At 51.5% G+C, this 20,584-nt stretch overlaps 10 protein-coding genes across 10 annotated transcripts; 6 read left to right on the top strand and 4 right to left on the bottom strand.

The window, feature by feature from the left end:
• Nucleotides 1-64: 64 nt before the first annotated feature.
• BDV17DRAFT_286008 (uncharacterized protein) lies at nucleotides 65-457 on the top strand (the record flags this gene model as incomplete). Its single annotated transcript, XM_073760818.1, has 2 exons — nucleotides 65-82; nucleotides 143-457. The coding sequence occupies 2 exons, from the start codon at nucleotides 65-67 to the stop codon at nucleotides 455-457; spliced, it is 333 nt and encodes a 110-aa protein (XP_073621120.1).
• Nucleotides 458-816: 359 nt separating this feature from the next.
• Nucleotides 817-1,878, bottom strand: BDV17DRAFT_4358 (uncharacterized protein). The gene has a single exon (XM_073764524.1). The coding sequence runs from the start codon at nucleotides 1,656-1,658 to the stop codon at nucleotides 1,017-1,019; it is 642 nt and encodes a 213-aa protein (XP_073621119.1). The 5' UTR covers nucleotides 1,659-1,878; the 3' UTR covers nucleotides 817-1,016.
• A 69-nt stretch (nucleotides 1,879-1,947) lies between these two features.
• Nucleotides 1,948-5,803, bottom strand: BDV17DRAFT_248836 (glycoside hydrolase family 35 protein). Its single transcript, XM_073756146.1, has 9 exons — nucleotides 5,268-5,803; nucleotides 5,140-5,216; nucleotides 4,786-5,088; nucleotides 4,460-4,726; nucleotides 4,399-4,414; nucleotides 4,258-4,353; nucleotides 4,077-4,211; nucleotides 3,368-4,034; nucleotides 1,948-3,323 (listed from the first exon to the last, which is right to left on the bottom strand). Exons 1-9 carry the CDS (start codon nucleotides 5,400-5,402, stop codon nucleotides 1,996-1,998), a joined length of 3,024 nt encoding a protein of 1,007 aa, XP_073621118.1. The 5' UTR covers nucleotides 5,403-5,803; the 3' UTR covers nucleotides 1,948-1,995.
• Nucleotides 5,804-6,112: 309 nt separating this feature from the next.
• BDV17DRAFT_248835 (tRNA (cytosine-C5-)-methyltransferase) lies at nucleotides 6,113-8,940 on the bottom strand. The gene is made up of 4 exons (XM_073756145.1): nucleotides 8,889-8,940; nucleotides 8,649-8,833; nucleotides 6,493-8,598; nucleotides 6,113-6,433 (listed from the first exon to the last, which is right to left on the bottom strand). The coding sequence occupies exons 1-4, from the start codon at nucleotides 8,910-8,912 to the stop codon at nucleotides 6,130-6,132; spliced, it is 2,619 nt and encodes an 872-aa protein (XP_073621117.1). The 5' UTR covers nucleotides 8,913-8,940; the 3' UTR covers nucleotides 6,113-6,129.
• Nucleotides 8,941-9,149: 209 nt separating this feature from the next.
• BDV17DRAFT_248834 (uncharacterized protein) lies at nucleotides 9,150-10,021 on the top strand. The gene has a single exon (XM_073756144.1). The coding sequence runs from the start codon at nucleotides 9,621-9,623 to the stop codon at nucleotides 9,822-9,824; it is 204 nt and encodes a 67-aa protein (XP_073621116.1). The 5' UTR covers nucleotides 9,150-9,620; the 3' UTR covers nucleotides 9,825-10,021.
• Nucleotides 10,022-10,764: 743 nt separating this feature from the next.
• BDV17DRAFT_286004 (uncharacterized protein) lies at nucleotides 10,765-11,055 on the top strand (the record flags this gene model as incomplete). Its single annotated transcript, XM_073760817.1, has 3 exons — nucleotides 10,765-10,797; nucleotides 10,863-10,982; nucleotides 11,041-11,055. The coding sequence occupies 3 exons, from the start codon at nucleotides 10,765-10,767 to the stop codon at nucleotides 11,053-11,055; spliced, it is 168 nt and encodes a 55-aa protein (XP_073621115.1).
• A 1,155-nt stretch (nucleotides 11,056-12,210) lies between these two features.
• Nucleotides 12,211-12,899, top strand: BDV17DRAFT_248832 (uncharacterized protein). The gene is made up of 3 exons (XM_073756143.1): nucleotides 12,211-12,338; nucleotides 12,405-12,481; nucleotides 12,562-12,899. The coding sequence occupies exons 1-3, from the start codon at nucleotides 12,299-12,301 to the stop codon at nucleotides 12,697-12,699; spliced, it is 255 nt and encodes an 84-aa protein (XP_073621114.1). The 5' UTR covers nucleotides 12,211-12,298; the 3' UTR covers nucleotides 12,700-12,899.
• An 18-nt stretch (nucleotides 12,900-12,917) lies between these two features.
• On the top strand, nucleotides 12,918-14,144 carry BDV17DRAFT_248831 (uncharacterized protein). The gene has a single exon (XM_073756142.1). The coding sequence runs from the start codon at nucleotides 13,344-13,346 to the stop codon at nucleotides 13,998-14,000; it is 657 nt and encodes a 218-aa protein (XP_073621113.1). The 5' UTR covers nucleotides 12,918-13,343; the 3' UTR covers nucleotides 14,001-14,144.
• A 76-nt stretch (nucleotides 14,145-14,220) lies between these two features.
• On the bottom strand, nucleotides 14,221-15,692 carry BDV17DRAFT_296990 (acyl-CoA N-acyltransferase; the record flags this gene model as incomplete). The annotated part of the gene is made up of 2 exons (XM_073763414.1): nucleotides 14,221-14,332; nucleotides 14,386-15,692. 2 exons carry the CDS (start codon nucleotides 15,690-15,692, stop codon nucleotides 14,221-14,223), a joined length of 1,419 nt encoding a protein of 472 aa, XP_073621112.1.
• Nucleotides 15,693-16,840: 1,148 nt separating this feature from the next.
• On the top strand, nucleotides 16,841-17,392 carry BDV17DRAFT_286001 (PLAC8 family protein; the record flags this gene model as incomplete). The annotated part of the gene is made up of 3 exons (XM_073760816.1): nucleotides 16,841-16,895; nucleotides 16,954-17,051; nucleotides 17,108-17,392. 3 exons carry the CDS (start codon nucleotides 16,841-16,843, stop codon nucleotides 17,390-17,392), a joined length of 438 nt encoding a protein of 145 aa, XP_073621111.1.
• Between the last annotated feature and the right edge of the window lie 3,192 nt (nucleotides 17,393-20,584).

Here is a 20,584-nt window from a genome sequence, read left to right as displayed (position 1 = left end):
GCTCCCAACAATTTCCTAACCTTCTCCTCGCTCATCTCTCATTAAGCACACCTCCACAACCAAAATGTCCTACAACAAACCCGTACGCCCGCTTCCCCCTCCTACCCTCCCTATCACCCGCACCCAACTGACATTCTGACAGGACGGTCCACCCCCCTCCTACCCAGCCCCCGTCCACGACCCCTACGCGCAATCCCCTCCCCCCGGCGCAGGCCACGACTACTACGCGCAGTCTCCCCCGCCCCAAGGCCCCTACGGCCAAGGATACCCGCCGCAGGGATACCCGCCCCAAGGGTACCCCGGTGGCCAGCAGCCGATGTACTACCCGCAGAACGGATACCCGCCGCAGCAAGGGTATTATCCTGAGGAACAGAGGGGCGGTGGTGGTGGAGGTGGTATCTGTGCGGGTTTACTAGCTGGTTTGGCTTGTTGTTGTTGTTTGGATATTCTTTTTTAAGCCAGGGGAGGAAAGAAAGGATTGGGTATGAAGATGGAAAGATGAATGGTCTCGCTGGGATTATGTTGGTGTGCCCGAGATGGGATGGTATAAGACGGAACGGTCGCTGCGCATCCGTTGCATCGCATTATGGGAATGCCTGGCTCGGTTGGTACTAGCTTGGGCTGAGTCTGCGCGCTCACTTGCTCGCTCGTTTGGGTTTCTTGAGTGTCTTTTCTCTTCTTTCTCTTCGACGTTCGTCTTCTCTTTTGTTTGTTTGGCTCTGGCGCAGGACTTGGGGTTTCGCTTGCGTGCTATACTGGGTTGATTCATGGGTTCCTGGGATTCGTACAGTCAAGTCGACAAGTCATTGAGTAACTAATATTGATATCCTTGCATTCTATTATTACCTATCTGCCCTTCAGTTAAGTTAAATCCATCTCATTATCATTAATAACCATACTGGTATCATATCATAGCAGAACATATAATCATAACGATCTTGAATCAAAGACATAAACCTCCTCCTTATCAGTGCCCAACCATACCTCCAAGAGGTCAGAAAGGAAAAGAACCACCCTCAAGACCTCCCACTAAACTCACTTCCACCCCCATAAGCCATCGGATCAACCCCGCGCACCCCACTCCTCGACCGACTCGGCCCTCTTCGCCGATACCGATCACTCCGCGTCCTCGACGAACTCCGACTAGAGGGGGGCATATCCACCCCACTCTCCTCCTCAATAACCTCCACAACACCACCCCCATCACTCCGACTCCGACTCGTCAGACTCTCCTCAACAACAATATGACTCCCCCTCCCCCTTCTCGACCCCATCGGTCCCCGCGGCGGTCTATTCCGAAACCCCACATCCACAATCTCACTCGGCGTCGTGCCTGTCTCCGTGCCCGCGATCGTGCTCGCACTGAATCGACGCCCTGATGTGAGCGTTAGGTAAAGTAGGTATAGAAGGAGCAAGAAACCGGCGACGGCGCCGAGGGTTGCGCCCACGATGACGCCGGCGTTTGCGGCGTGCTGGGTGCGGCCGTACGTTGAGGGGATGGAGATTGTGTTTCCCGTGCCGGTTATTTTGTGCGGGGTGTCGGAGTCGGAGTCGGGGACCGGGGACCGTTTGAGAAGGGTGTTTAGGTTGATGTAGGAGGAGGACGAGGAGGAGGAATGGTCGCGGTGGAACTGGGACTGAGGGATGGGTGGTGGCATTCTTCGGGTCGATCGATAAGGTTATTGATTAGATCAGTTAGGGTTTCGTTTGTTTTCGAGATGCGGTTTGCGATCGAGACATGGCTTTCGTATGCTTTTGGGAAGAAAAATCAATCATGAGGCAGTGAGATGGAGGCAAGATGGCTTGGGGCGTGAGGTGAGGTGGTTTTAAGCGGTGGTGCTGGTTTATTCGGTGGCTGGGCTACGGAGCAGGATGGATGGACCTTGCGCTGGACAATCCCGCCTCGATCGGCTTCTCCAGTCGTGACTTGTCTCGCCAACCAGGAACAGCGCATTCAAGCTAACTAGCTAGCTAAGCTAAAATAAAATATGACAGCTAATAGACACCTTTCCTTTCCCGATACCGCGGCTGCTCTGCCAACTCAACGTCCAGCGCCGTCCGCACCGGCTGTCCGTGACTCAATTCGAAACCCTCCAATTTCGCGCCCTCGCTTTCTTGCGCCCACAGCGTGACTGCAACCCAGTTCGTTCCTCGGTAATTGAGGATCCCCTCTGGTACGGGAAACCTCGTCTGCGGACCGATGGTATTTACGTACTTACCGTACTGCCACCCGTTCACGTACAGTTGCGCTCTATATGCCGGCGCGGGAGTCGTGGTGTTTGCGAAGTTGAAGTAGATCGGCACGTCCCACCCTGACTCGATGTCTAGGTCAAAAGATGCAGAGTAGAATCCTATTCCCGGGCTTGACAGTCCATCGAGCGGTGATGATGCTGTCCATTCCTTGGAGTTGGTAGGAGGATGCGGCTGATGGAAGCCGTGACGTTCAGCGTATAGTCCGCCCTCATTCAACGGGCCTCGCGCCTTGTCTACATAATCTTCTCCGCCAAAGTTGCCGGTGATCTTCCAGGAAACATCGGCAGCATCATGGCCCGAGAGTCGATAGTTAAGGATTCCCCGCGGTCCTTTCAATGCTTCCTCGCCGATGACCCAGTTCCCGTCTAGACCCATGTTGTCAATCACAACTGTGAAGACGTAGTCTTTGCCTGACTCGAGGGAGGGAAGGGTATATGTTGAATTGTTGTCTCCATAGGCGTTGTCGCCCGTCCAGGACCCGAGGTACGTGTCGTCCAGCCAGACAGAGGAGCCAAAGGCCGAGCCGCCTTTGGTCTGGATGAAGAAGTCGCTCTCCTCGCCATTCGCGGTGAAGTGCCCGCGGAAGAAGAGATAGCCTGCGTGGAAGCCGTAATCGCCTGCGTAGAGGGATGTCGGAGTCTTGAGAGGTTGAGCAGTGTTCTTGGTCGGGAGGTCGGCGTCTGGCCAGGCGGAGTCGTCAAAGTCGGGTTGTGCTTCTGGCAGGGTGTCGAGGTATTTCCAGTCGAGATCCTCCAGGCTGGGGAGTACAATCTCCGGTGGCGAGTATTCGACTTCTGTTTTCCATATACCGTTCCGATCGACGCTATGCCTCGCTTTTCTGCCATTGATGAAGAGTCTTGTGGCGCTCTCTGGTGCTCCGATTATCTCAACCGGCGTGGTGGCATTAAAGTCGGCAGTCAGATGCAAATCATGGCCTTTGACGAAAGCAGTGCGGACGAGGTATCCGGCTTTGACGATGATAGACGCAGCCACTGCTTCCTCCGTGCTATAGGGGATACTGGTCTCTTTACCAAGCTGCGGCACCCAATAGTTGTACGCAGAATTCCGGTCTACTTTGTTAGTTGTGATCGTCAATGATTTCGAAGAAACATACCGAGCAGCAGTATCTTTAGGTCACCGATCTGAATGATGCGCCGGGTCGGTTCGACATCCCAAGCAACCACCACCGCATCGCGGGCTCGCTTAGAGGAAATGCCGGACTTGGACCCCTCGAGAGTCTTTACATTGCCTTTGGATGAGACGGCCAATTCATGATGCTCGCCAGGGCCACCATACAGCACAAGAACCTTTCTGTCATGGAATTTCTTCCATGTGAAGACTTCTGCAGTCGAATAGAGGATCTTGGTTCCCGCAACGTCATAGTCAACAAGATGAATCTTTGAATCACGACCGTTGAGCACCAATGACCCTCCGAGCTGGGGGACTGTCAGGTTTCCAGCACTGGTTGGGAGCCTGAGCTTATAGGGGGTAGACTCCTGACTGCTATAGTCAGAGTGGCGGAGCACAAAGAATGAACCAGTATCATTTCCAAGCAGCGGTGTCACTGTGAGGTCCGCGGTATTCGTGTAGGTAGTGTTTGTCAAATTACCCGGGGTGGCTTCGAGATATCCCGGGGACGATCGGACAAAGTTTGCGATCAACTTCAGTTCGCTGTACTTTTCCCGAGTAATCTCCCGGGTCTCAGCAATGGGTGAGCCATAGTCATAAGATGTATATCCTCCCGGATGGCCCAGGTTGCCCCAGTTGGTTCCGCCAAAGGTCTAATCGTCAGTTAAGCCAGTCATTTAGTTCTGGAAACGTACCATATAGAGTCCCAAAATCCCGACGCCAAAGCTGAAGGTGTTCTTATAGAATACTCTCTCAAACTCGTGGCCGGTAAGGGCAGCACATTTCTCGAAGCCAGGCCCTCCCCATGGATCAAACGCGCCGGTTTGGTACTAACCTCGTTAGTCCAGGTCAATACTCCCAGAAGAGTGAGCTTACCTCGACGAGAGTGTACGGCGTCAATGGGCTTATTTCAAGATGTAAGTTGCGATAATCAGTTTGTAAATTGCCCTCCGGCCATACATCAGGGTTAGTCTGTCTTCGTTAGCTTCTGAATGTAAGTGTTGATGGGTCCCATACGCAATCAAACCCAATCCTAACAATCATTAGCATCAATCCATAACGAATTGGATAGACTCACGGATAGTTATCATGTCCATAGATATCGACCTCACCCTTTCCGGTTCCAGGAGCGTTGTGGCCACCCGGCCAAGCATCGTTGTTGATTGTTGGCACAACGATGCCTGCCCTGCGAGCCTGGTCGATGACATATTGGAAGTAATCAGGGTTAGGGAATTCTGCTCCACAACAACCTCCACTGTACTCATTATCAGGCTGATAGAGAATGACCGGTCCACCATTGGTAATTTGATATTTGGCAATAACCGCGCCAATGTTTGCCACATAGCTGCCAGGACGTGAGCACAAAGACCATGTAACTTTGAGGAGGAAAGAGAATGCACTCACTTCTCTGTAGCATCTAAGTAAGCCTGATCATCCGTTCGAAGCGTCCCATTAACCCTCTGCAGCCACCCCGGAAACCCGCCGCCTGATGTCTCCGCGTTGATATAGGGACCCGGCCGAGCAATCAGGTAGATGCCCAGCTCGGCGGCGGCGTCAAAGAACGGCTCCCACGCAAAGCTGCCCTCGGCTCTGTACTCCCCTGGTTTTCCTTCGAGGAGGTTCCAGTCAGCATAGAACGAGATGGTATTAAAGCCGGCTGCTCGAACTTTGTGGAGAATATCCTTCCAAAGGGATGGCACTGGGAGTCTGTTGAGGTCAGTACCTTGTCAGTCGGATAAGGCTTGAATGTTTACATACCTCCACGGATGAAACTCAGCAGCAAAGATCATGATCCTCTCTCCATTAATGAAGAGGGACTTCTCATCCCACGTAACCTAGTATACTATCAGTACTACGCCACTGCCTGACTGAAACACGAAACGTACAATGTCCTGTAGCAGAGCACGCTTCTCAGGGTCTGGATGCTCCATAATTGTGAAGCCATTGAGCTTATGCGTAAGGGAAGCGCCAGCTGCGTGAGCTGCCAATATGGCAGCGGTGAATAATGAGACCAGTTTCATGTCGATTGACCTTCACAGTAGAAGTCCAGCTGGTATTCAGGAAATGCTTGTCGGGGAGTACCCAACGGGCATATTTATCCCTTACATAGTGACCCCGCCTCTCATCTCATGATGGGTAAATTGCGTGCGGGCAGGCCGAGATGCACTTGCATTGAGCTGGTCTGGGCCCCAGTCATGCAAGGCTAGTAATAGATCCAGTACCCTGCTATGCAATAGCCGAAGGAAGCACTTACTCCGGTCCAAGGACTCGCCATGATGGCATGGCCAAGGTTGAGTAGATGAAGTGGGACGAGGGACAGTCAGTCTATCGCGGGGAAATTTTTCCGCATGCATTCCAGGCCTCTTCACATTTATCCGGTTGGCTGTCTCGTACCGCAAGCTGCAGTCTGCACGCATCATACGTGCAAGCTGTCCGGAGCTCATCTCCGAACTTTCCTGGCTCAAGTTGACAGTCAATCCGAGACGTGGAAGTAGCGATGGTCTCCACCTTCTTGCCTTCCCTACGAGGCTCAATTGCATGGGGAACAATTAAGGAAGGCGCGACCCGCAGTCGATGAGAGTTGAATTTGGCAGGAACGACCGGCGACCTCGGGATGGTGGATTCAGGTCGTTCCATCCGAATACGTGCCTGACCTCGCTCTTCTAGTGCAGTCCACAATGACGTTCGGGAGTGAAGTTGAAAGAAATCGTAAGCTTTTATTCGGTTAATGCTAAACCTAAATATAAATTATACAGTCGTGTTGAATCTATCCTCTTCCTCATTAGCCTGCGTATATGTTTCCCTCGTCTCCATGTGGTCCTGCTCGTCCTGCCCGATCACGGCGTTTTCCTCCTTGATAGCTTCTTCCTCTGCCGCGAGGGCTTCCACAGCCGACGGAGCCAGTGCTGCCGCCTGCGTGCGCTTGTGCGTCGTGTTGACTACGGGTGTGCTGTCATTGAAGATTCGGAGGAGTAAGGCGCGGCGGTCTTCCTTGGGAAGCATGAGGTTGATGGAGTGCAGAGAGCGCCAGAGGGGAAGGACCATCCGCTCGCTGTGTACGTTAGTGATGCGTTCTAAATTGATGAGGAAATAATGCTTGGGTTGACATACCTGAATTTATCTTCTTCTGTCGGGTTAATGTAGATGATACTGCATCCCATAGGAATATCCCTGACGCGCTCACCTATCTCGCCCAGGTTCTGCCAACCGCCGTCATCGACCTTGGGGAACATCTCTACGAGGAGCTTCCGGAAGGTCTCCTTCTGGTTCAGGTTGACCGCCCGAGCAGGTCCGAGCCAGGGCTCAACCAGTCGTAGACCATCTGTCTGAATGCGCCACCGGCAAACATCGAGACGCTGGGCGTCCTGCTTGACGAACATCTTGACACCGCAGTGCACAAATTTGATACCCTGGCCCTGGTTGGCGACGAGGATATCGCGGGCGAGAGCGCTGGTGTAGTAAACGGTTCTTGTCATGGTTGCGTCGGCATTGCGGACCATGAATCGATCCCGGGGGAAGCGGTCTGAAATCTCGAAGAAGTCGAAAATCGGCTGCAGCTCTTCGTGCTTGGGGTCGAGATACCTGTAGGGTTCCTCGATGGGCTGGCCAGGCTTGCGCTTCGGAGGCTTTGCCTGAGCTTCGGGGGCTGAAGCCTGAGGAGTCTCTGTGGCAGGAGTGGGAGTAGCATCAGATATCTCTGTGACCGGTTCCTGTGCAGGTGGAGGCTGGTGGACCGGACGGTCTCCGATCACGACTTCGGACCCGTCATCGAGCTTGGTTCGCTTGAGAGGCAGTCCGTCTTCCAGGGTATCCGCGTCTCTCTTGGCAGAAATTTGGTTTGTAGCAGAGTAAGGAAGCTGATGAGTGGCTTCGGCGACGGACGCGTTCTTCGCCTTCTCCAAGTCAGCCTGCTGCTCATGAGGGACCAAGTCATCGAGTGCTTCAATCTTCTCTAGAGGCTCGCCGGCTCCGTTCTTCTGCTTAGAGTCGAGCTCTTCGGTAAGAGCAGCCACGGTGCCCTTGGGGATCTGTTTTGACGAATCCTCTGGCTTGGCGCGGATCTCGGACTGCTTCTCCAGAACAGTGATGAAAAAGCCGCCAGTGTCCTGCAGGTGAGGATAGATACGCATACACCTCTCAAGCGGCACGTCACTGGTTGGTGGGAACATGCCCTCTGCGAGACGGCCAAGTCCAGCAATTCCAGATTGAGCCCTCTGCTCCTCAATCTCCTTCCAATTGTTCCAGAATCGGCCTTCACGGTCCATCACCTTCCACGACTTCAATCCGTCAACTCGTTTCAGCCCGGGCAGTTCTTTGCTGCAATCGATAATCTTGACCTTCTCCAGACCACCGCAGCGCTCAATCGCACTCGCAACAACAGCCTCGTTTTCAATGGGGTTCATACTACATGTGGAATAAACGACACGTCCGCCAACCTTGAGCATCTGCAATGCGCGAACAAGAATCCGGACCTGAGTAACGTGCAAGCCGACGGCGTTCATAGGTGTCCAGTCTTTCCAGACACCGTAGTTCTTCCTGGCTGTTCCATCACCCGTGCAGGGCACATCTGCCAGAATACGGTCGAACTTGAGATACCTGTTTGGCGTTGGCTTGCCGTCAACACTCTGGCGAGATGGCAGTCTGATGGAAGGGTACATGGTCGCGTCGTGATTTGTAACGATAAGATTCGGCGAGCTAAGGCGCTTCATCTGGTGAATCAACATGTGCGCGCGCTTGTGGTCGCTGTCGTTCGCAATGAGCAAACCAGTGGTTCGGCCATCATCCGCCAGACCTTCCGGTCCAGCGGGCTCAGGTCCAACGGTTCCCTCCTTCACCTGCTTAGAAACTTGAAGCATAGCATCCTCCTCACCAGCGTGAACCATCTCCATCAGCTGCGCAGACTTGCTTCCGGGTGCGGCGCACATGTCCAAAACGGTCATACCAGGTCGCAGGTCCATGAGAAGCGGCGGAATCATACTGACAACCTCCTGTCTACTGATATTTCCAACGTCCGTTTCGGCGACGAGGAACTTTTGAAACGAGGCGAAGGGCGCAAAACGACGGACGACCTGCTTGGGGGTCGTCATCGACCAGGCGAGACGGTCGGGGTACCATTCGACCGGACGAGGCGGCTCGACGTTGTTGCCCTCATACTGAACGGCGGTGATCTCGGGAATATAGAAGTTCTTCAGTCGTTCCTGTACGGAAAGCGCATGGCTTCAAGCTCATCAGCGCTGTCTACCATCAAGGTCGAATGTAGAACATACCCTTTCGAGCCGGTGAAGCGGAAGCTGTTGGGAAGATCCCTTCGGAGAGCTTCCCAAAATACCTCGCGCTCCTCCTCCGGGATAAATCCCTGCGAGTTATAGTAATTCTCAAATCGCTCGTTCGATCTAGGCTGGTCCTGCCAATTCTGACGCTCGCCGCGGGCGCCGCCACCACCTCTGCCACCCTGTAGCAGATCATCAGCACAGAATTGGAGTCAATTGAAGCGCGTATCAACTAACCTTCTTTTTGTCGCGCTTGCCCATTGCTCAGATCACAATCTCAATAATCAGCAATTGTGGTCGCTGTGACGATTGGCAAACGGGGAATTTTTGGAAAGAATAGAGATCCCACCCGGGAATATTATTGTTCCGGAGAGCCTGCGGCCGATAACAGCTTATGTAAGGGGAGCTTTGGCATCACGTGATACTCTTCAAGCCCCAAGACTGATGGTCGTTCTTTCCATTCTTTCCTTCATCCCACTAGCCTAACAAGCTTCTCATATTTGCCTTCCAGACTACATGCAGGAATGATCACCGACTAGAGTATATTATCTACGGGCTGCGGATCCCGCAGTGCCTCGACTCACTGCCACCAACCAGCACAGCTTACCAGCACAGCTTAATAACACGCATCGTTCTCCCCCTTGGTGAGCATATATCTATCCATTGGAAGAGAAGTGCCAGTGTAATAGGCCTACTATCAAACAACGGTAGGCCTCTCAGGTGCCTCGCTAATGACGTGCAAAGGCAACCGCCACGTCCCTCTGGCCTTCTAGGTGCAAACGAAGCGGAGGAGTCTGGATAACCTCCAAGTCGGACTCCTTGCCCTAGAATGGCCTAAGAGGGATTAAGTATTGAATGAATGACGGTTGTGCCGGGTTAATCAAAAGCTCGTTGAAAGGAGACTCTGCATTTCCCTACGCCGCTCTTACATTACCATGCCTCTAGCCTTACGAACACCCATTCTTGAGCATGAACGAGCAAGCAGCTGTCGAGTATGGCTTGCTGTTGACCGTCTTACTTGTTAGGCTCATTGGCGGTGATACCAGGACGATGGACCAGCTTTTCCCTGTCTGCTGCGATGTTAGCTTCTTCTACTTGACCCTATGGACATACCGACATAGAGACATGCAATATCCTGCAAAGAATGGACAGGGTTCTCTCCGCTATCGGTAATATCTCTCGGTTGCCTCTTCAGGAAAAGCAATAGTATAAAACCGAGAGGTTCAGAGTCTCCAAGATCTTAGGGTGGGTTGATAGCCCTAACTGCTTTCAAACCCCATAGTACCGCCTCGGAAAGTCTGGCTTGATAGACACAAGCCATCAGGATTGACGACTGGTTCTTACGGGTGGGAATAAGAGGGGTTCCAAAACCTCATGGTATCTTGTACGAGCACGGAAATCTAACCCTTTCGACTCGAAGGACTACCACCGTAAACCCGAACTGTCAACCACAGGTCGGTATACTGAAGTATCTACCTTACGGCGGCAGCGACGAGCGAGGTTTAGTCTGTGTGTATGATTTATGGATATAGATACAAGTAGGATCACTATCATACACAAAGTTTGGGCCTAAGAAGCGGTCAGAACTCTTGTCTTTGTTGGAACAATGAATTCATTTGTTGTCCAAATAGCCTAACCAACGGCCAATCAATATCCAATGTATATATCAGTGATTCACGCTCAATATCACATTAATATTGCTTTTTTTACCTTCACTATACTACTTAGACGCCATTCAGGGTTTGATAGCCGCCCAGGCTTCTCGCTTTCTCTATCTACTTCCTCTCTTTTTGTTTCTTACGAGAACAACAGGAGGATCAGGTCATGGCCGCTTTGGAAGCAAGCAGTGTTGACAATTCCAACTCCAATCCCACAGAATAGGAAGAGAAGAGCCTCAGACGAGTTTGCGACGAGATCCCTTCTACAATCTTCCTCGTCGCCGTAGCCGAGTTAGCTAAGCTGTTCACTTACCGATGCATCACTTCGCCAATGCGTACGTTAAGCTCTCTCCCTACCCTAGTACGTACCTGACCCCCAGAACTGAACAATAGAGCTATCACAGTCTACTAATAAGAGCCGTTACATATAGAAAACTACATAGAGCACCCTCATGATGACCCTATTGTGGCCAGGGGCTTTGGGCAAAGTAAGTCCCGTGTCAATGCTATGCTCTTATATTAAGAACTGGCGCCGACACTGACATGCTATTAGGGACAAGGAGTTGCGACCGGACTCAACCACTTCTTCACCGGCTGGTGCTATATGGCTCCTATCGTGAGGGCTGTCATAGCGGATAGTTGGCCGGTTTCGGACAATCTGCCTGGTGCCTGGGTATGTATACGTATACACGCCCAGCGAATTCAACGCAGGTTATACTGACACAGACCAGTGTCGCAATCTGTAGGTCTTGATCCTCTTCATTACCTCCCTACAAGACTTGACCATGGTGCTGGGATGCCAGGGCTCATTGTCGCTTTGGTATTGATTGGGTTAGGGTTAGTGGTTACCCTCCCTATCTAGAGGTGTCTGTTTGCGCATCCTAACATTCCGGGTCAGCCAGTGGCTAGAGCTGCATGTTTCATTCTGGGCTGTCTTCCTCCTACCGCTCTGTCTCTAGTTACTACCAGTAGGCGCCCTAGTCGTTATTGACTCGCGTCTCCCAGCGCAAACCCTAGCCTTACCTAGCTACCCACTGACTGAATGCTGTGTTGTCCAAGTCGTCCAAAAGCCAAGTGGGTCGGTGCTGCTCAAAGCAATGCGAGTTTTCTGGGTCGCTTTCAGGGGCGGCTTCAACAATCTCGATGCCGCGAAGCCGTCTGCTTTGGAGGCGAGTTACCCTGCGCTTACTGTCGATTGGGGCAATGCCTTTGTCGATGAGTTGAAGCGCTCGCTCGTTGCTTGTTCTGTTTTGTGAGTTCTCTTCTGCAAAATATGGTAGATGGAGAGACTGAACTAAGGTTTCACTCTTGCTAACATGTACGCTCTATCTCACCACTTGCGTGTTGCAAGTGCGCCTGCTTATCGATACCATCTCAGGATTTGACAGGATAATCATACTGAGTCCACTTGCAGCCCCGTCTCTTGTGTCTGCTATGGACAGGCAAACAGCAACCTCGTGAGCCAGGCCACTTCAATGAAGACCTATGGAGTCCCGAATGACATGAGTACGTACTTGATTCTGCAGCGCGGGAGTACTCATTCGCTGATCAAAACATACAGTGGGCTGCTTCAGCCCCGTCATGGTCCTGACTTTTCTTCCTACCATGTACGTACCTAACTGCACGTACCTTTTGTTTTGTCCTGGACATGTCGACTGAGAGACCATGCTATGCTTCAGGGAAAGATAGTTGTCGACCTTTGGTGACCGCTAGGAATCCGCTTCAACGCCGAACTTACTATTAGTCAGCGTCCACTCGGTCATATATCGTATCATTCTACTTCCTATTTTAGTTAGTTAGCTTACCCCTATTTCTTCTGTATATAGTGTAGCTTCGCTGCTAGATTCAATGGATCAGACCTTCATACTTTGGGTGGTGAGATACCGATGATTACAGACGCCGCCGACTCTGACAATAGTCTACCCAACCCTGCGCCGACTCCGGATAAGTTTCAGACCAATCAGCCGTGCCAAGGCCGGTTTCATCGTGATGTCCTGTGCTATTGGGTATTCTGCAGGCATTCAAGCTTGTTAGCTCCCCGTCCATGACCTTGCACCCCCGTCAGTACTTTCTCATTATTAACACTCCTCCACAGTAATTTACCAATCACCTCCATGCTACAACCACCCTCTCAGCGGCCCATGCAGCAACGACGGCCGGGCACCAAATGATGTGAGTATCAACCTCCCCGGCCCGAAAATCAACACCACCTAACCGAGCTTTCCAATCATCTTAATATTTACATTCATCAGAACCGCACTTATACACTGCTGTCTACACGAGCCCTAACCGTTAGAACGTCTATTACTTCTTTCCTATGCCCCGGCTGTTCCTACGAGAATTTCAAACATTGGCTTCCACGGCACCAATATCCCAACCCTATTGGCTAACCTCTGGTACCTAAATATGACACCAGCATGATGGCTAGATACCATGGATATTTCCGAACGCTTCCATTCTGCTTCTCTCTTGCCCAGCACATATATCATTAAGCTACGACCATCAATCAACAATGACCGCAGACCCAGTAACAGTAATCCCAACCAACGACCCTGGAACCCCTGGCTTCCTAGGCCCCATGGCCTCCTCCATAGAAAATTCTCACCGCCACGCATACCTCGGCAGGTCACAATTCACACAAGCCTTCGAGCGCGAATGGGATACAATAAGAACAAAAAAGTCTCTCGCCGACCCGGACCCATCAACCAAACAGGCGAATACATTCTCTTCACAGGCGTAACACGAAAAATCTTCAATCGTGACTTCCGAGACGCAGGGGACTTCGCACGCATACCCACACCCGAGAATGAAAATAGAGATGAAGGCGAATGCGATACCATAGACCTCGACCTCGACGCCGACGAAAACCAAGATTGGTATAACGACGATCGAGACGGCCCGCGCTCACGGTGCTCTCGTGAGACTATTCAACTCTGCTCCGCATGCATGTGCGAGTGCGACGTTTGGGACTCTACTCCACGGCGCTCTTAGACCGATAGGGCTGGAGTGGGAGGTTAGGCCTACGGGTGCTGGGATGCGGTTTGACGAGATGGGTGATAAGGAGCCGGATGGGTCGTGGCATCCTACTGAGAAAGCTGGACGTGGCCGGTCGACGTCGAATGGGTGGCCTAGTGCGGTGTTGGAGGTTGAGTACTCTGATTCGGACTCTGATTCTGGTTCTGAAACGAAGCGGAAGCAGAAACTGCACTCTGATCTTCAGTACTGGGCGAAAGTTGCAGGGGGGAATGTGAAGGTTGTCTTTGCGATGTGGATTGCTTCGGATGAGCGGAGGATTACGATTAATAAGTGGGCGTATGATGAGGACATAGGAAGTAATACCTCTATCACCGACAACGATAAGGGCGCCGATGGAACGGGCCACGGCCGTGGTGGATATATCCTCCAGGAACAGGTCCTCATCACTAAATCTCCCAAGGGCAAGAAAGTTGATGTCGTTGGGGCTCCGCTGACTATTGGCTTTGAACAATTGTTTCTTAGACCGCCTAGGCTTCGTAGTGAAGATAAAAGGATCGAAATCCCCCAGGAAGATCTGGAATTTCTCGCCGATTCTGTTTGGGACATGCAGCGGGAGAGGAGGATGAAGAAGAAGAGGAGGAGGGGGAGGAGAACTGATGCTCGGCGACCATGGTTATTATGGCCTTTATATTCGCTTGTGTTTATCCCTTACTAGTTAGATGTCAATGATCTCTAACTGTTCACAATTGACCATTGGTGAGGATGATCCGTGGGTATCTTTGTACTGGAGTACTTCTGGGCTTCATGGTATATAGCAGTAATAAATGCTCACGGCTTCTTAATTGGCCATTGACGTGACTGTGCTCCATCCTCAATTTATGATTTCCGTAATTCAAGCTAGATTTCGAGGATGATTGCATTCATTATCGTACAGGTCAGAGCATCGGAGCCACCCAGTCCGCCCGATGGATCGTCATTATCGTGTTATGCTCCTCTGGTATCTCTTTAAGTATGGTGAAGCCAATAGACTCTAGAGCGGAGATGATACTTCTAAATGTTAGTATCCCATTCAGTGAAATTGTAGGTTTCGGGGGACGTACTCAGAATTATCGGCCCTGCATTCAAACAACACATTATTTGTTCGCTGGTCATACAACCAGCAGTGATGAGCCAAAGAACTCATACACTTCTTCAACAGCTTCGGCTCGAGGAATCTTTCATCCCCAATGAAGCATCGTACGCCACGGTCAAAGTCGTCTGCGTCGTCTAGCGAACGGCTAAGCGCGTCTTCGCGTACCCAAAACAGCTCAAAGTATCCTGTTGATATGGAGCCCCAACATACAAGGATGGGAAAAGAGTTTTGACTGCACATGCGCTCTTCAAGGAAATTTGACTGCTCGACGATGGATTTTCTGCGCGGAAGGGCTGTACCCTCTGGTCGCTTCTGAACCCAGTCATATATTAACTTCAAGTCCTTTGCTTGGTCGGAGTCAAGACAAAGGTCTGGCTTTCGTCCGAGATCGCTTGGACCACTCGGCGCACGTCCGCGCTGGAGTGCAGCGGTGGTTGGCAAGATGGGGACACGGAAAGTAAGGTATTGTGCGTCGCTCGGGATGTATCGCACATAGAATACTTCTCCCTGTTTGTAGGCTTTTGGGCGTACGGGGTGGCGAACGTCTCCCGTGTGAGTATACTGCAGCGACTGAGGAGGGTAGTATGGTGGTAAGAAGGTGCCGCTTGTGTTTGGACCAGCTCCAAATGGGAACCCTACCCCTAGCGAATCCATCGAGCTAGAAGGTCGAGGGTACACCTGCCCAGGATCTGGTATCACCGGGCTAAGACTGAAGAGATATATCCTCGCATCTAGCTGCCAAAAGGCCTTTTGAGTGATGAACATTTCCACCTCCCCTTCAAGGCCAGATTTTAGACCAACGGAAGTATCCTTGGTTGCAAGCATACCCAATCGTTCAAGTTTAATCATCTGATCCTTTCGACCCAGCATGCCGCGGCCCTGAACATTCAAAAGCCATCTAGCGCTTTCACCTGTATTATGATTCTCTGGCGACTGCATCGCCGTAGGGTCGGGCTCCTGGAAATACCAGAAGAAGGTCACCCATAGCACCATAGCTACTAATCGCGTAGGCGCGCTGCTCGGTTTCAAGTCTTGCGAGGACGGCATGGACATCGAGGACACGTATAGGACGTCATCGTTCAACGAGGGATCGGTAAACAAGCGCGAGCCGGTGTCATCAGAGCTTGAATTCTTCTTTGTTGAAAGACAAACGGTCCATTCTGGCGGGATTGAATCATACTCTTCGCGGGATTTTGCCTGGAATCTGAAGCCTCCAAAAACTGGAGTCACGTTGATTTGGATGCCATTAGGTAGATGGCAACAGTCGTACCTCATTTTCGAGCTTGCGAAGCTTGGTATAAAGCATCTTCTCGTGAATAAGCAAAGCAGGAAGAAGATTATCGCACTGGAATGTTGTCAAGTCGCAGTGGTTCGGTCAATTTGACGTCAAGAGTACGGAAGCCTGGGCAGGCCTTCTATTGGTGGTTCAGCGGCAGTATATGTAACTCTCTCATGTATTTCAAGCTCGGTCGAGAACAAAGTAGGTCAATGACTCCCAGTCAGCTCACATGTTGAGCATCAGCTGGGCGTCCGAGTCGCGTAAGATCGTGGTTCGGGTATCCACGACCTCGACCACCCGGTATGCACTGACATGTTAGTTGGTGTCGGCTCTCACATGGGCGCTCGAGGAATCTGGGCGGCCTGGGCATGGGAACAGGCATAGGCATTGCGCATAGCAGCAGGTAGCGGTCGCGCTTGGGAGTGGGAGTGGGAGGGAGAAAGAAGATGATAAAGAATGATGCATTGTAAGGCTGAGACGCGCCTAACTAAGAAGGGACTCTTCTTGCGCCTTCGCCGCTTCAACCTCTTGCCTCTCGATGACTTCCAAGACTTCAAAACCTCCATCTTCATCGTCCCACCCCGAATCGTTATTTCAGGCGCCCTATCCAAGCAGTTGTTTAGGCCTGCGCCAAGTCAAAAGGATCGGCCCCATTCCCACAATTTTGCGATGCTTTACGGCCCGGTAGCCGTGAACTTGTTGTCACGGATACGAGCCATGGCACGAACGCGCCCAGGCTATCTCCTCTCTGAGCAAACGGAATGTCTATCTTCATCAAAAAAAGCAACTTTGACGCTCATCCCTCGCGTTCTTTCAGCCGCAATGGGCGAAACGAGGTTGGCGGAGTCGTGTTGCACTGCTGATGGGGTTGATGTCACAGCCCCCCAGCCTTGACTTTGGTGGCTTTGAAGGGGAGCATCCAGTGCGATTGGGACGTCAGCTCTGGTCTCAACTCCATCGTCTGCGCAGGACGATGATCACCCCAAATTGCTTACCCTGCAGTGGCTGAAGGTTGTTCGTTCGCTCTTCATAAAGGTAGCCCCCCCTCCCCCTTTGTTCTTGCAGACCCGATTCTCGCATCGTATTGTCTCAGCTTCAACAACGGTCTGCTATTATCCGATCAACACTAATACAAGATTACAAGATGTCGAACGAGTGGAATAACTCCGTCTGGAGCTGCTGCAGCCCTTTCAAGGCTTGTGCGTTCTTACCCTCTGCTTGATCTCGGGTCATTGCTAACGACACCCGCGTCCCCAGGCTGCCTTAGCTGCTGTTGTACGTGCTTAATCTATGGCCAGCAGTCGGAGCGAATGGAAGACCCCGCTCTCAAGGAGGGCTCATATGTAAACGGTGACGTGAGTGTTCTCTTTCCATTTTGATCGATTCGGTATAATAACGCATCCACGACTAGTGCTGCCTTTTCACTCTCGCCAGCTTCTGCAGTCTCCACTGGGTCCTCCTGATGATGAAGCGTCGCGACATGCGCGAGAAATTCGGTATCAAGGGCTCCGTCGGAAAGGACTGCCTCCTTAGCTGCTGCTGTACCTGCTGTGTTCTCGTCCAACATGACAAAGAGCTGGACACTCAGGCCGCTCGCTTCCAAACCCCTGTGGGTTACCAGGCACCTTCTGCCATGGCCTACTCGCAGCAAGAGAGCAAGCCAACGGAACCAGCCTACTCGCCCCAGCCGCAATAAACCTACCCTCCACAACCGGTATACCCACAGCAACAACAACCGGGCTATCAACCCGCAGTAAATGAGGAAAGATATCCTCAAAGTGGTTGTACATTGATCTTCATTGCGAGATACCATCCCAATCTAATTTTTATTCCGATTCCCTTTGTTCCTTGCCATTACACCATGTCCTACTTATATAGGATTGGTTGACTTTCCTTGGTCAAGTCCCTACACTTCATCATCACATGTGACTTTACATCTAAGTACTTAATATCTACGACCCAACATCTTCCGTTCCTGGAGAAAGGCCAAGAAATATCTACAGTGAAGTTGGTGCAATGGTGGAGGAACACGACACCATACATCACAGGCGAGCCCTAACTCCTTGAGCAGAGCAAAAGGTCGTAGATAGATAAACTTGCGATACTTAAAGCCCCTCTTCCTCGACTCTTCGGCTCACCTTTAGGCGCTACAAAACCTAGTAACTTAACCATGCAGTCAGCCCTCCCGCCACTAACTCAGCATTATTATTCCCTTCTCCCCATGCCCACGCACCACCAACTCACACAAGGTCAAGTTTGTAAGCCCACCTGCAGCGCCTTCAAGCATCAGTCTCCGAGCTCTGTCCACACTTTGAACGTTCTCCACTGCGTCGCGGTTGCAAAGGCGGAACGAGAAACCGGCTACTTTCCTTCAGCATAACTTGCGCCCTTCATCTGGTACGATCCCCCCCGGTACTAAGTACTACTGTACCCTGCAAAGCAGCATTATAGTATTCGGTATTGAAACGTGCTAACCGAATTGAATTTCGTCCCCTTTTCATTCTGAGGGTTGTGATGTTCGTTTATGGTAACCGTTTACTGTTACCTCCCATCAGCATGGGCTGACAAATCCGCAGTGTGTTTTCTGACTACAGGTATACATCAGGTAGGTAGCCGGGGTTGATGAGTTGCATCAGGTCGGATGGCGAAAGGAATTTCGCGGGCTCTGTGTATACTGGCTGTGTAGGCATCTACTTGATTCAGATGCCATATATTGTCTCGCCGGACACAGACAAATAGCGAACAGCACTAGATTTGTGCGAGGCTCCGGACGCTGGTTGGCTCTCGGTCTCTGGTGACCTTCCGTTATGTATGCTTTGGAAGATTTGTCTAGGTCAAGTCGGAATGGAGAAGATGTTCTGGAAGCTTGTTCGCATGGTATCGTGAGGCGACTGCACATTCTCATCGGTGGGCGAAACTTGCATCTCAGACGACATGTTATCCACCTCGCCGTCTAGAATGGGGAGGAGGAATTGCCGAATATAGTGTGTGAGGTTGTCGTTGCCATGGCGCTGCACCATCGACCAGAAGCTGTCTTTGAGGGATCGCTGCATCGTCGCGTTATCGCGTAAGTAGCAGAGTAAATTCGCCAGATCGAATAAGCAGTCTTCTTCTTGGACCAATGTAAGAAGCTCACGAGTCACTTGGGAGGGCCGGCCAGACGCTAGCTGATCTACAACTCGGGTGAAACCCCTTCGAGATGCTATCAAAAGAGAACTGTAGATCGACCACTTTCTTGTTGAGCTAGTTGGCGGACTGCGGAGTCTCTTTACTGGAATTGATAAATTTGAGGTACCGATCGATGGTTTGGCCCGCGAACGAAATCCACACTTTTTGCTTCTCTTTTTTTGATGTAGCCGGTGGAGGCGGTCAACAGCGTGAACTAGGGTATTATGATTGACTGCAGGCTCGAGGACTATTGCACTTGAGCAGGCATATTGCAGATTAAGACCGTGAGCGCCGCATCCAAAGGTCGTCAAGGGGACCTGGCAGTCAGATGTTGGATCATTCATTGAAAGCACGGGCAGCTGCGGACCGGGAGTCGTTCATGCTGGCTTTGATAGTCCGGTACGGAATGGAGAGGGAGTCCAAAAGCATTTCCACGAGCCAGAGTACCAGAGGCCACCGACAGAATATGAGGAACCTAGGGCCTGAATTTCCTGTTTTATGATGATCGACAGTGAACATGCCTTCTTCGAATATCTTTAGCATGTAGCGTAGTTTGGGCGAGTGGCTTCTTAACCAAATCGCCTTACCACAACGCGAAACTGGCTTGGGACCTCCTTTGTCGACTTTGTCATAGAAAAATGAGAGCCCTAAATCCTCATGCTTCTCAATCATGGAATAAACATCCTGCGCTGGGGATTTGCCCTTGGCTGGATTGGTGGCTTTAGCGGCTTGACATCCCTCGAGACGACGGCGTTTGACTGATCCAGCAACGGGACCATCAACCGCGACAGCAAGCCTATGCAGAAGAGGGCATATTTGAGTAAGCACAAACGGCGCAGAAAGCCCTGTTCCATAAAGTTGATGGCTTCCTCTCCGGGTGTAGGGACCTGGCCGTCTTTCCAGTCCCTGGAAGTGTCGGGTTCGAGATTATCAACAATTTTGAAGTAGTAGACGTCGTGTTCCTTCTGCAAGGCCGGTTGTACTTCAGCTCACATATGTTGAGATAGTCATTTCAGGTATATCGTCACCAAAATTCTTGTCGAATTATTGGCCGTATGTGTTTCTGTGGCGGCCGGCAAGGCTTGGCCACTCCCTTCTCGAGCAAGACAAACTCTCTAAAATTTTCGGCAATTCCTGGAATCCGGTCTCCGAGCCGAGCTGTCCATCGCGGGCTAGGCCAGCGAGTCTAACTGGGCACAGTAGCTTGTTCATGGGCTGTATCGGCTTCAGGGCTATTCCCGGCGATTTCATGCTCGGTAGTGCCGTGTGTACCTGTCCTGGGACCATCTGTGATTTGATCCCACGCGGGATTATACATTGCGGCCAGAGGACCGCATAGATCGAGTAGCTTGTTCAAGATAGGCGTCGCTAAAATTACCCAAATATGGGAGCATCGAAGCGTGACGAGAGATTGGTGTCTTCTTTATTTGATCCGCTTGATTGTCTGGCCCTCGTCGCATATGACACGGGAAAACAGGCCAGGCAGCTCAGGCATCCACTCTGGGCGCCGTTCGCACTTTTCCGAAAAGGGCTGTTTCCAGGGCTTTTTGTTGTTTGGTTTGGCCATTGCGGGCTTGCGCGCAGCCTGATCCTGAAGACTGGTCATTTGAGCAATGCCGTTATTCAACCTGCGATATTTCTTAATCACGTAAATCTGGTCAGCGCGAGGTTCATCTAAGATGTCACAAATATCAATTATCGCGATGCCGACTTACCCGTC

Source organism: Aspergillus undulatus (assembly GCF_047715775.1).
Source record: "Aspergillus undulatus strain CBS 261.88 unplaced genomic scaffold BDV17scaffold_1, whole genome shotgun sequence".
NCBI lineage: Eukaryota > Fungi > Ascomycota > Eurotiomycetes > Eurotiales > Aspergillaceae > Aspergillus > Aspergillus undulatus.
The sequence above is the reverse complement of the archived record's forward strand: the minus strand, read 5'-3'. Positions and strand labels throughout refer to the sequence as shown.

Bases quoted from the DNA above. Each gene is read 5' to 3' on its own strand.
- BDV17DRAFT_4358 (XM_073764524.1), bottom strand. From the start codon at position 1,658: ATGCCACCACCCATCCCTCAGTCCCAGTTCCACCGCGACCATTCCTCC.
- BDV17DRAFT_248836 (XM_073756146.1), bottom strand. From the start codon at position 5,402: ATGAAACTGGTCTCATTATTCACCGCTGCCATATTGGCAGCTCACGCA. The intron at 5,089-5,139 runs GTATGTAAACAT...TGACCTCAACAG, and splicing joins GCTGAGTTTCATCCGTGGAG to ACTCCCAGTGCCATCCCTTT. The intron at 3,324-3,367 runs GTATGTTTCTTC...CTAACAAAGTAG, and splicing joins CCTAAAGATACTGCTGCTCG to ACCGGAATTCTGCGTACAAC.
- BDV17DRAFT_248835 (XM_073756145.1), bottom strand. From the start codon at position 8,912: ATGGGCAAGCGCGACAAAAAGAAG. The intron at 8,599-8,648 runs GTATGTTCTACA...ATGAGCTTGAAG, and splicing joins CGCTTCACCGGCTCGAAAGG to CCATGCGCTTTCCGTACAGG. The intron at 6,434-6,492 runs GTATGTCAACCC...TAACGTACACAG, and splicing joins ACAGAAGAAGATAAATTCAG to CGAGCGGATGGTCCTTCCCC.
- BDV17DRAFT_248834 (XM_073756144.1), top strand. From the start codon at position 9,621: ATGAACGAGCAAGCAGCTGTCGAGTATGGCTTGCTGTTGACCGTCTTA.
- BDV17DRAFT_248832 (XM_073756143.1), top strand. From the start codon at position 12,299: ATGTCCTGTGCTATTGGGTATTCTGCAGGCATTCAAGCTT. The intron at 12,339-12,404 runs GTTAGCTCCCCG...ACTCCTCCACAG, and splicing joins TTCTGCAGGCATTCAAGCTT to TAATTTACCAATCACCTCCA. The intron at 12,482-12,561 runs GTGAGTATCAAC...TACATTCATCAG, and splicing joins ACGGCCGGGCACCAAATGAT to AACCGCACTTATACACTGCT.
- BDV17DRAFT_248831 (XM_073756142.1), top strand. From the start codon at position 13,344: ATGCGGTTTGACGAGATGGGTGATAAGGAGCCGGATGGGTCGTGGCAT.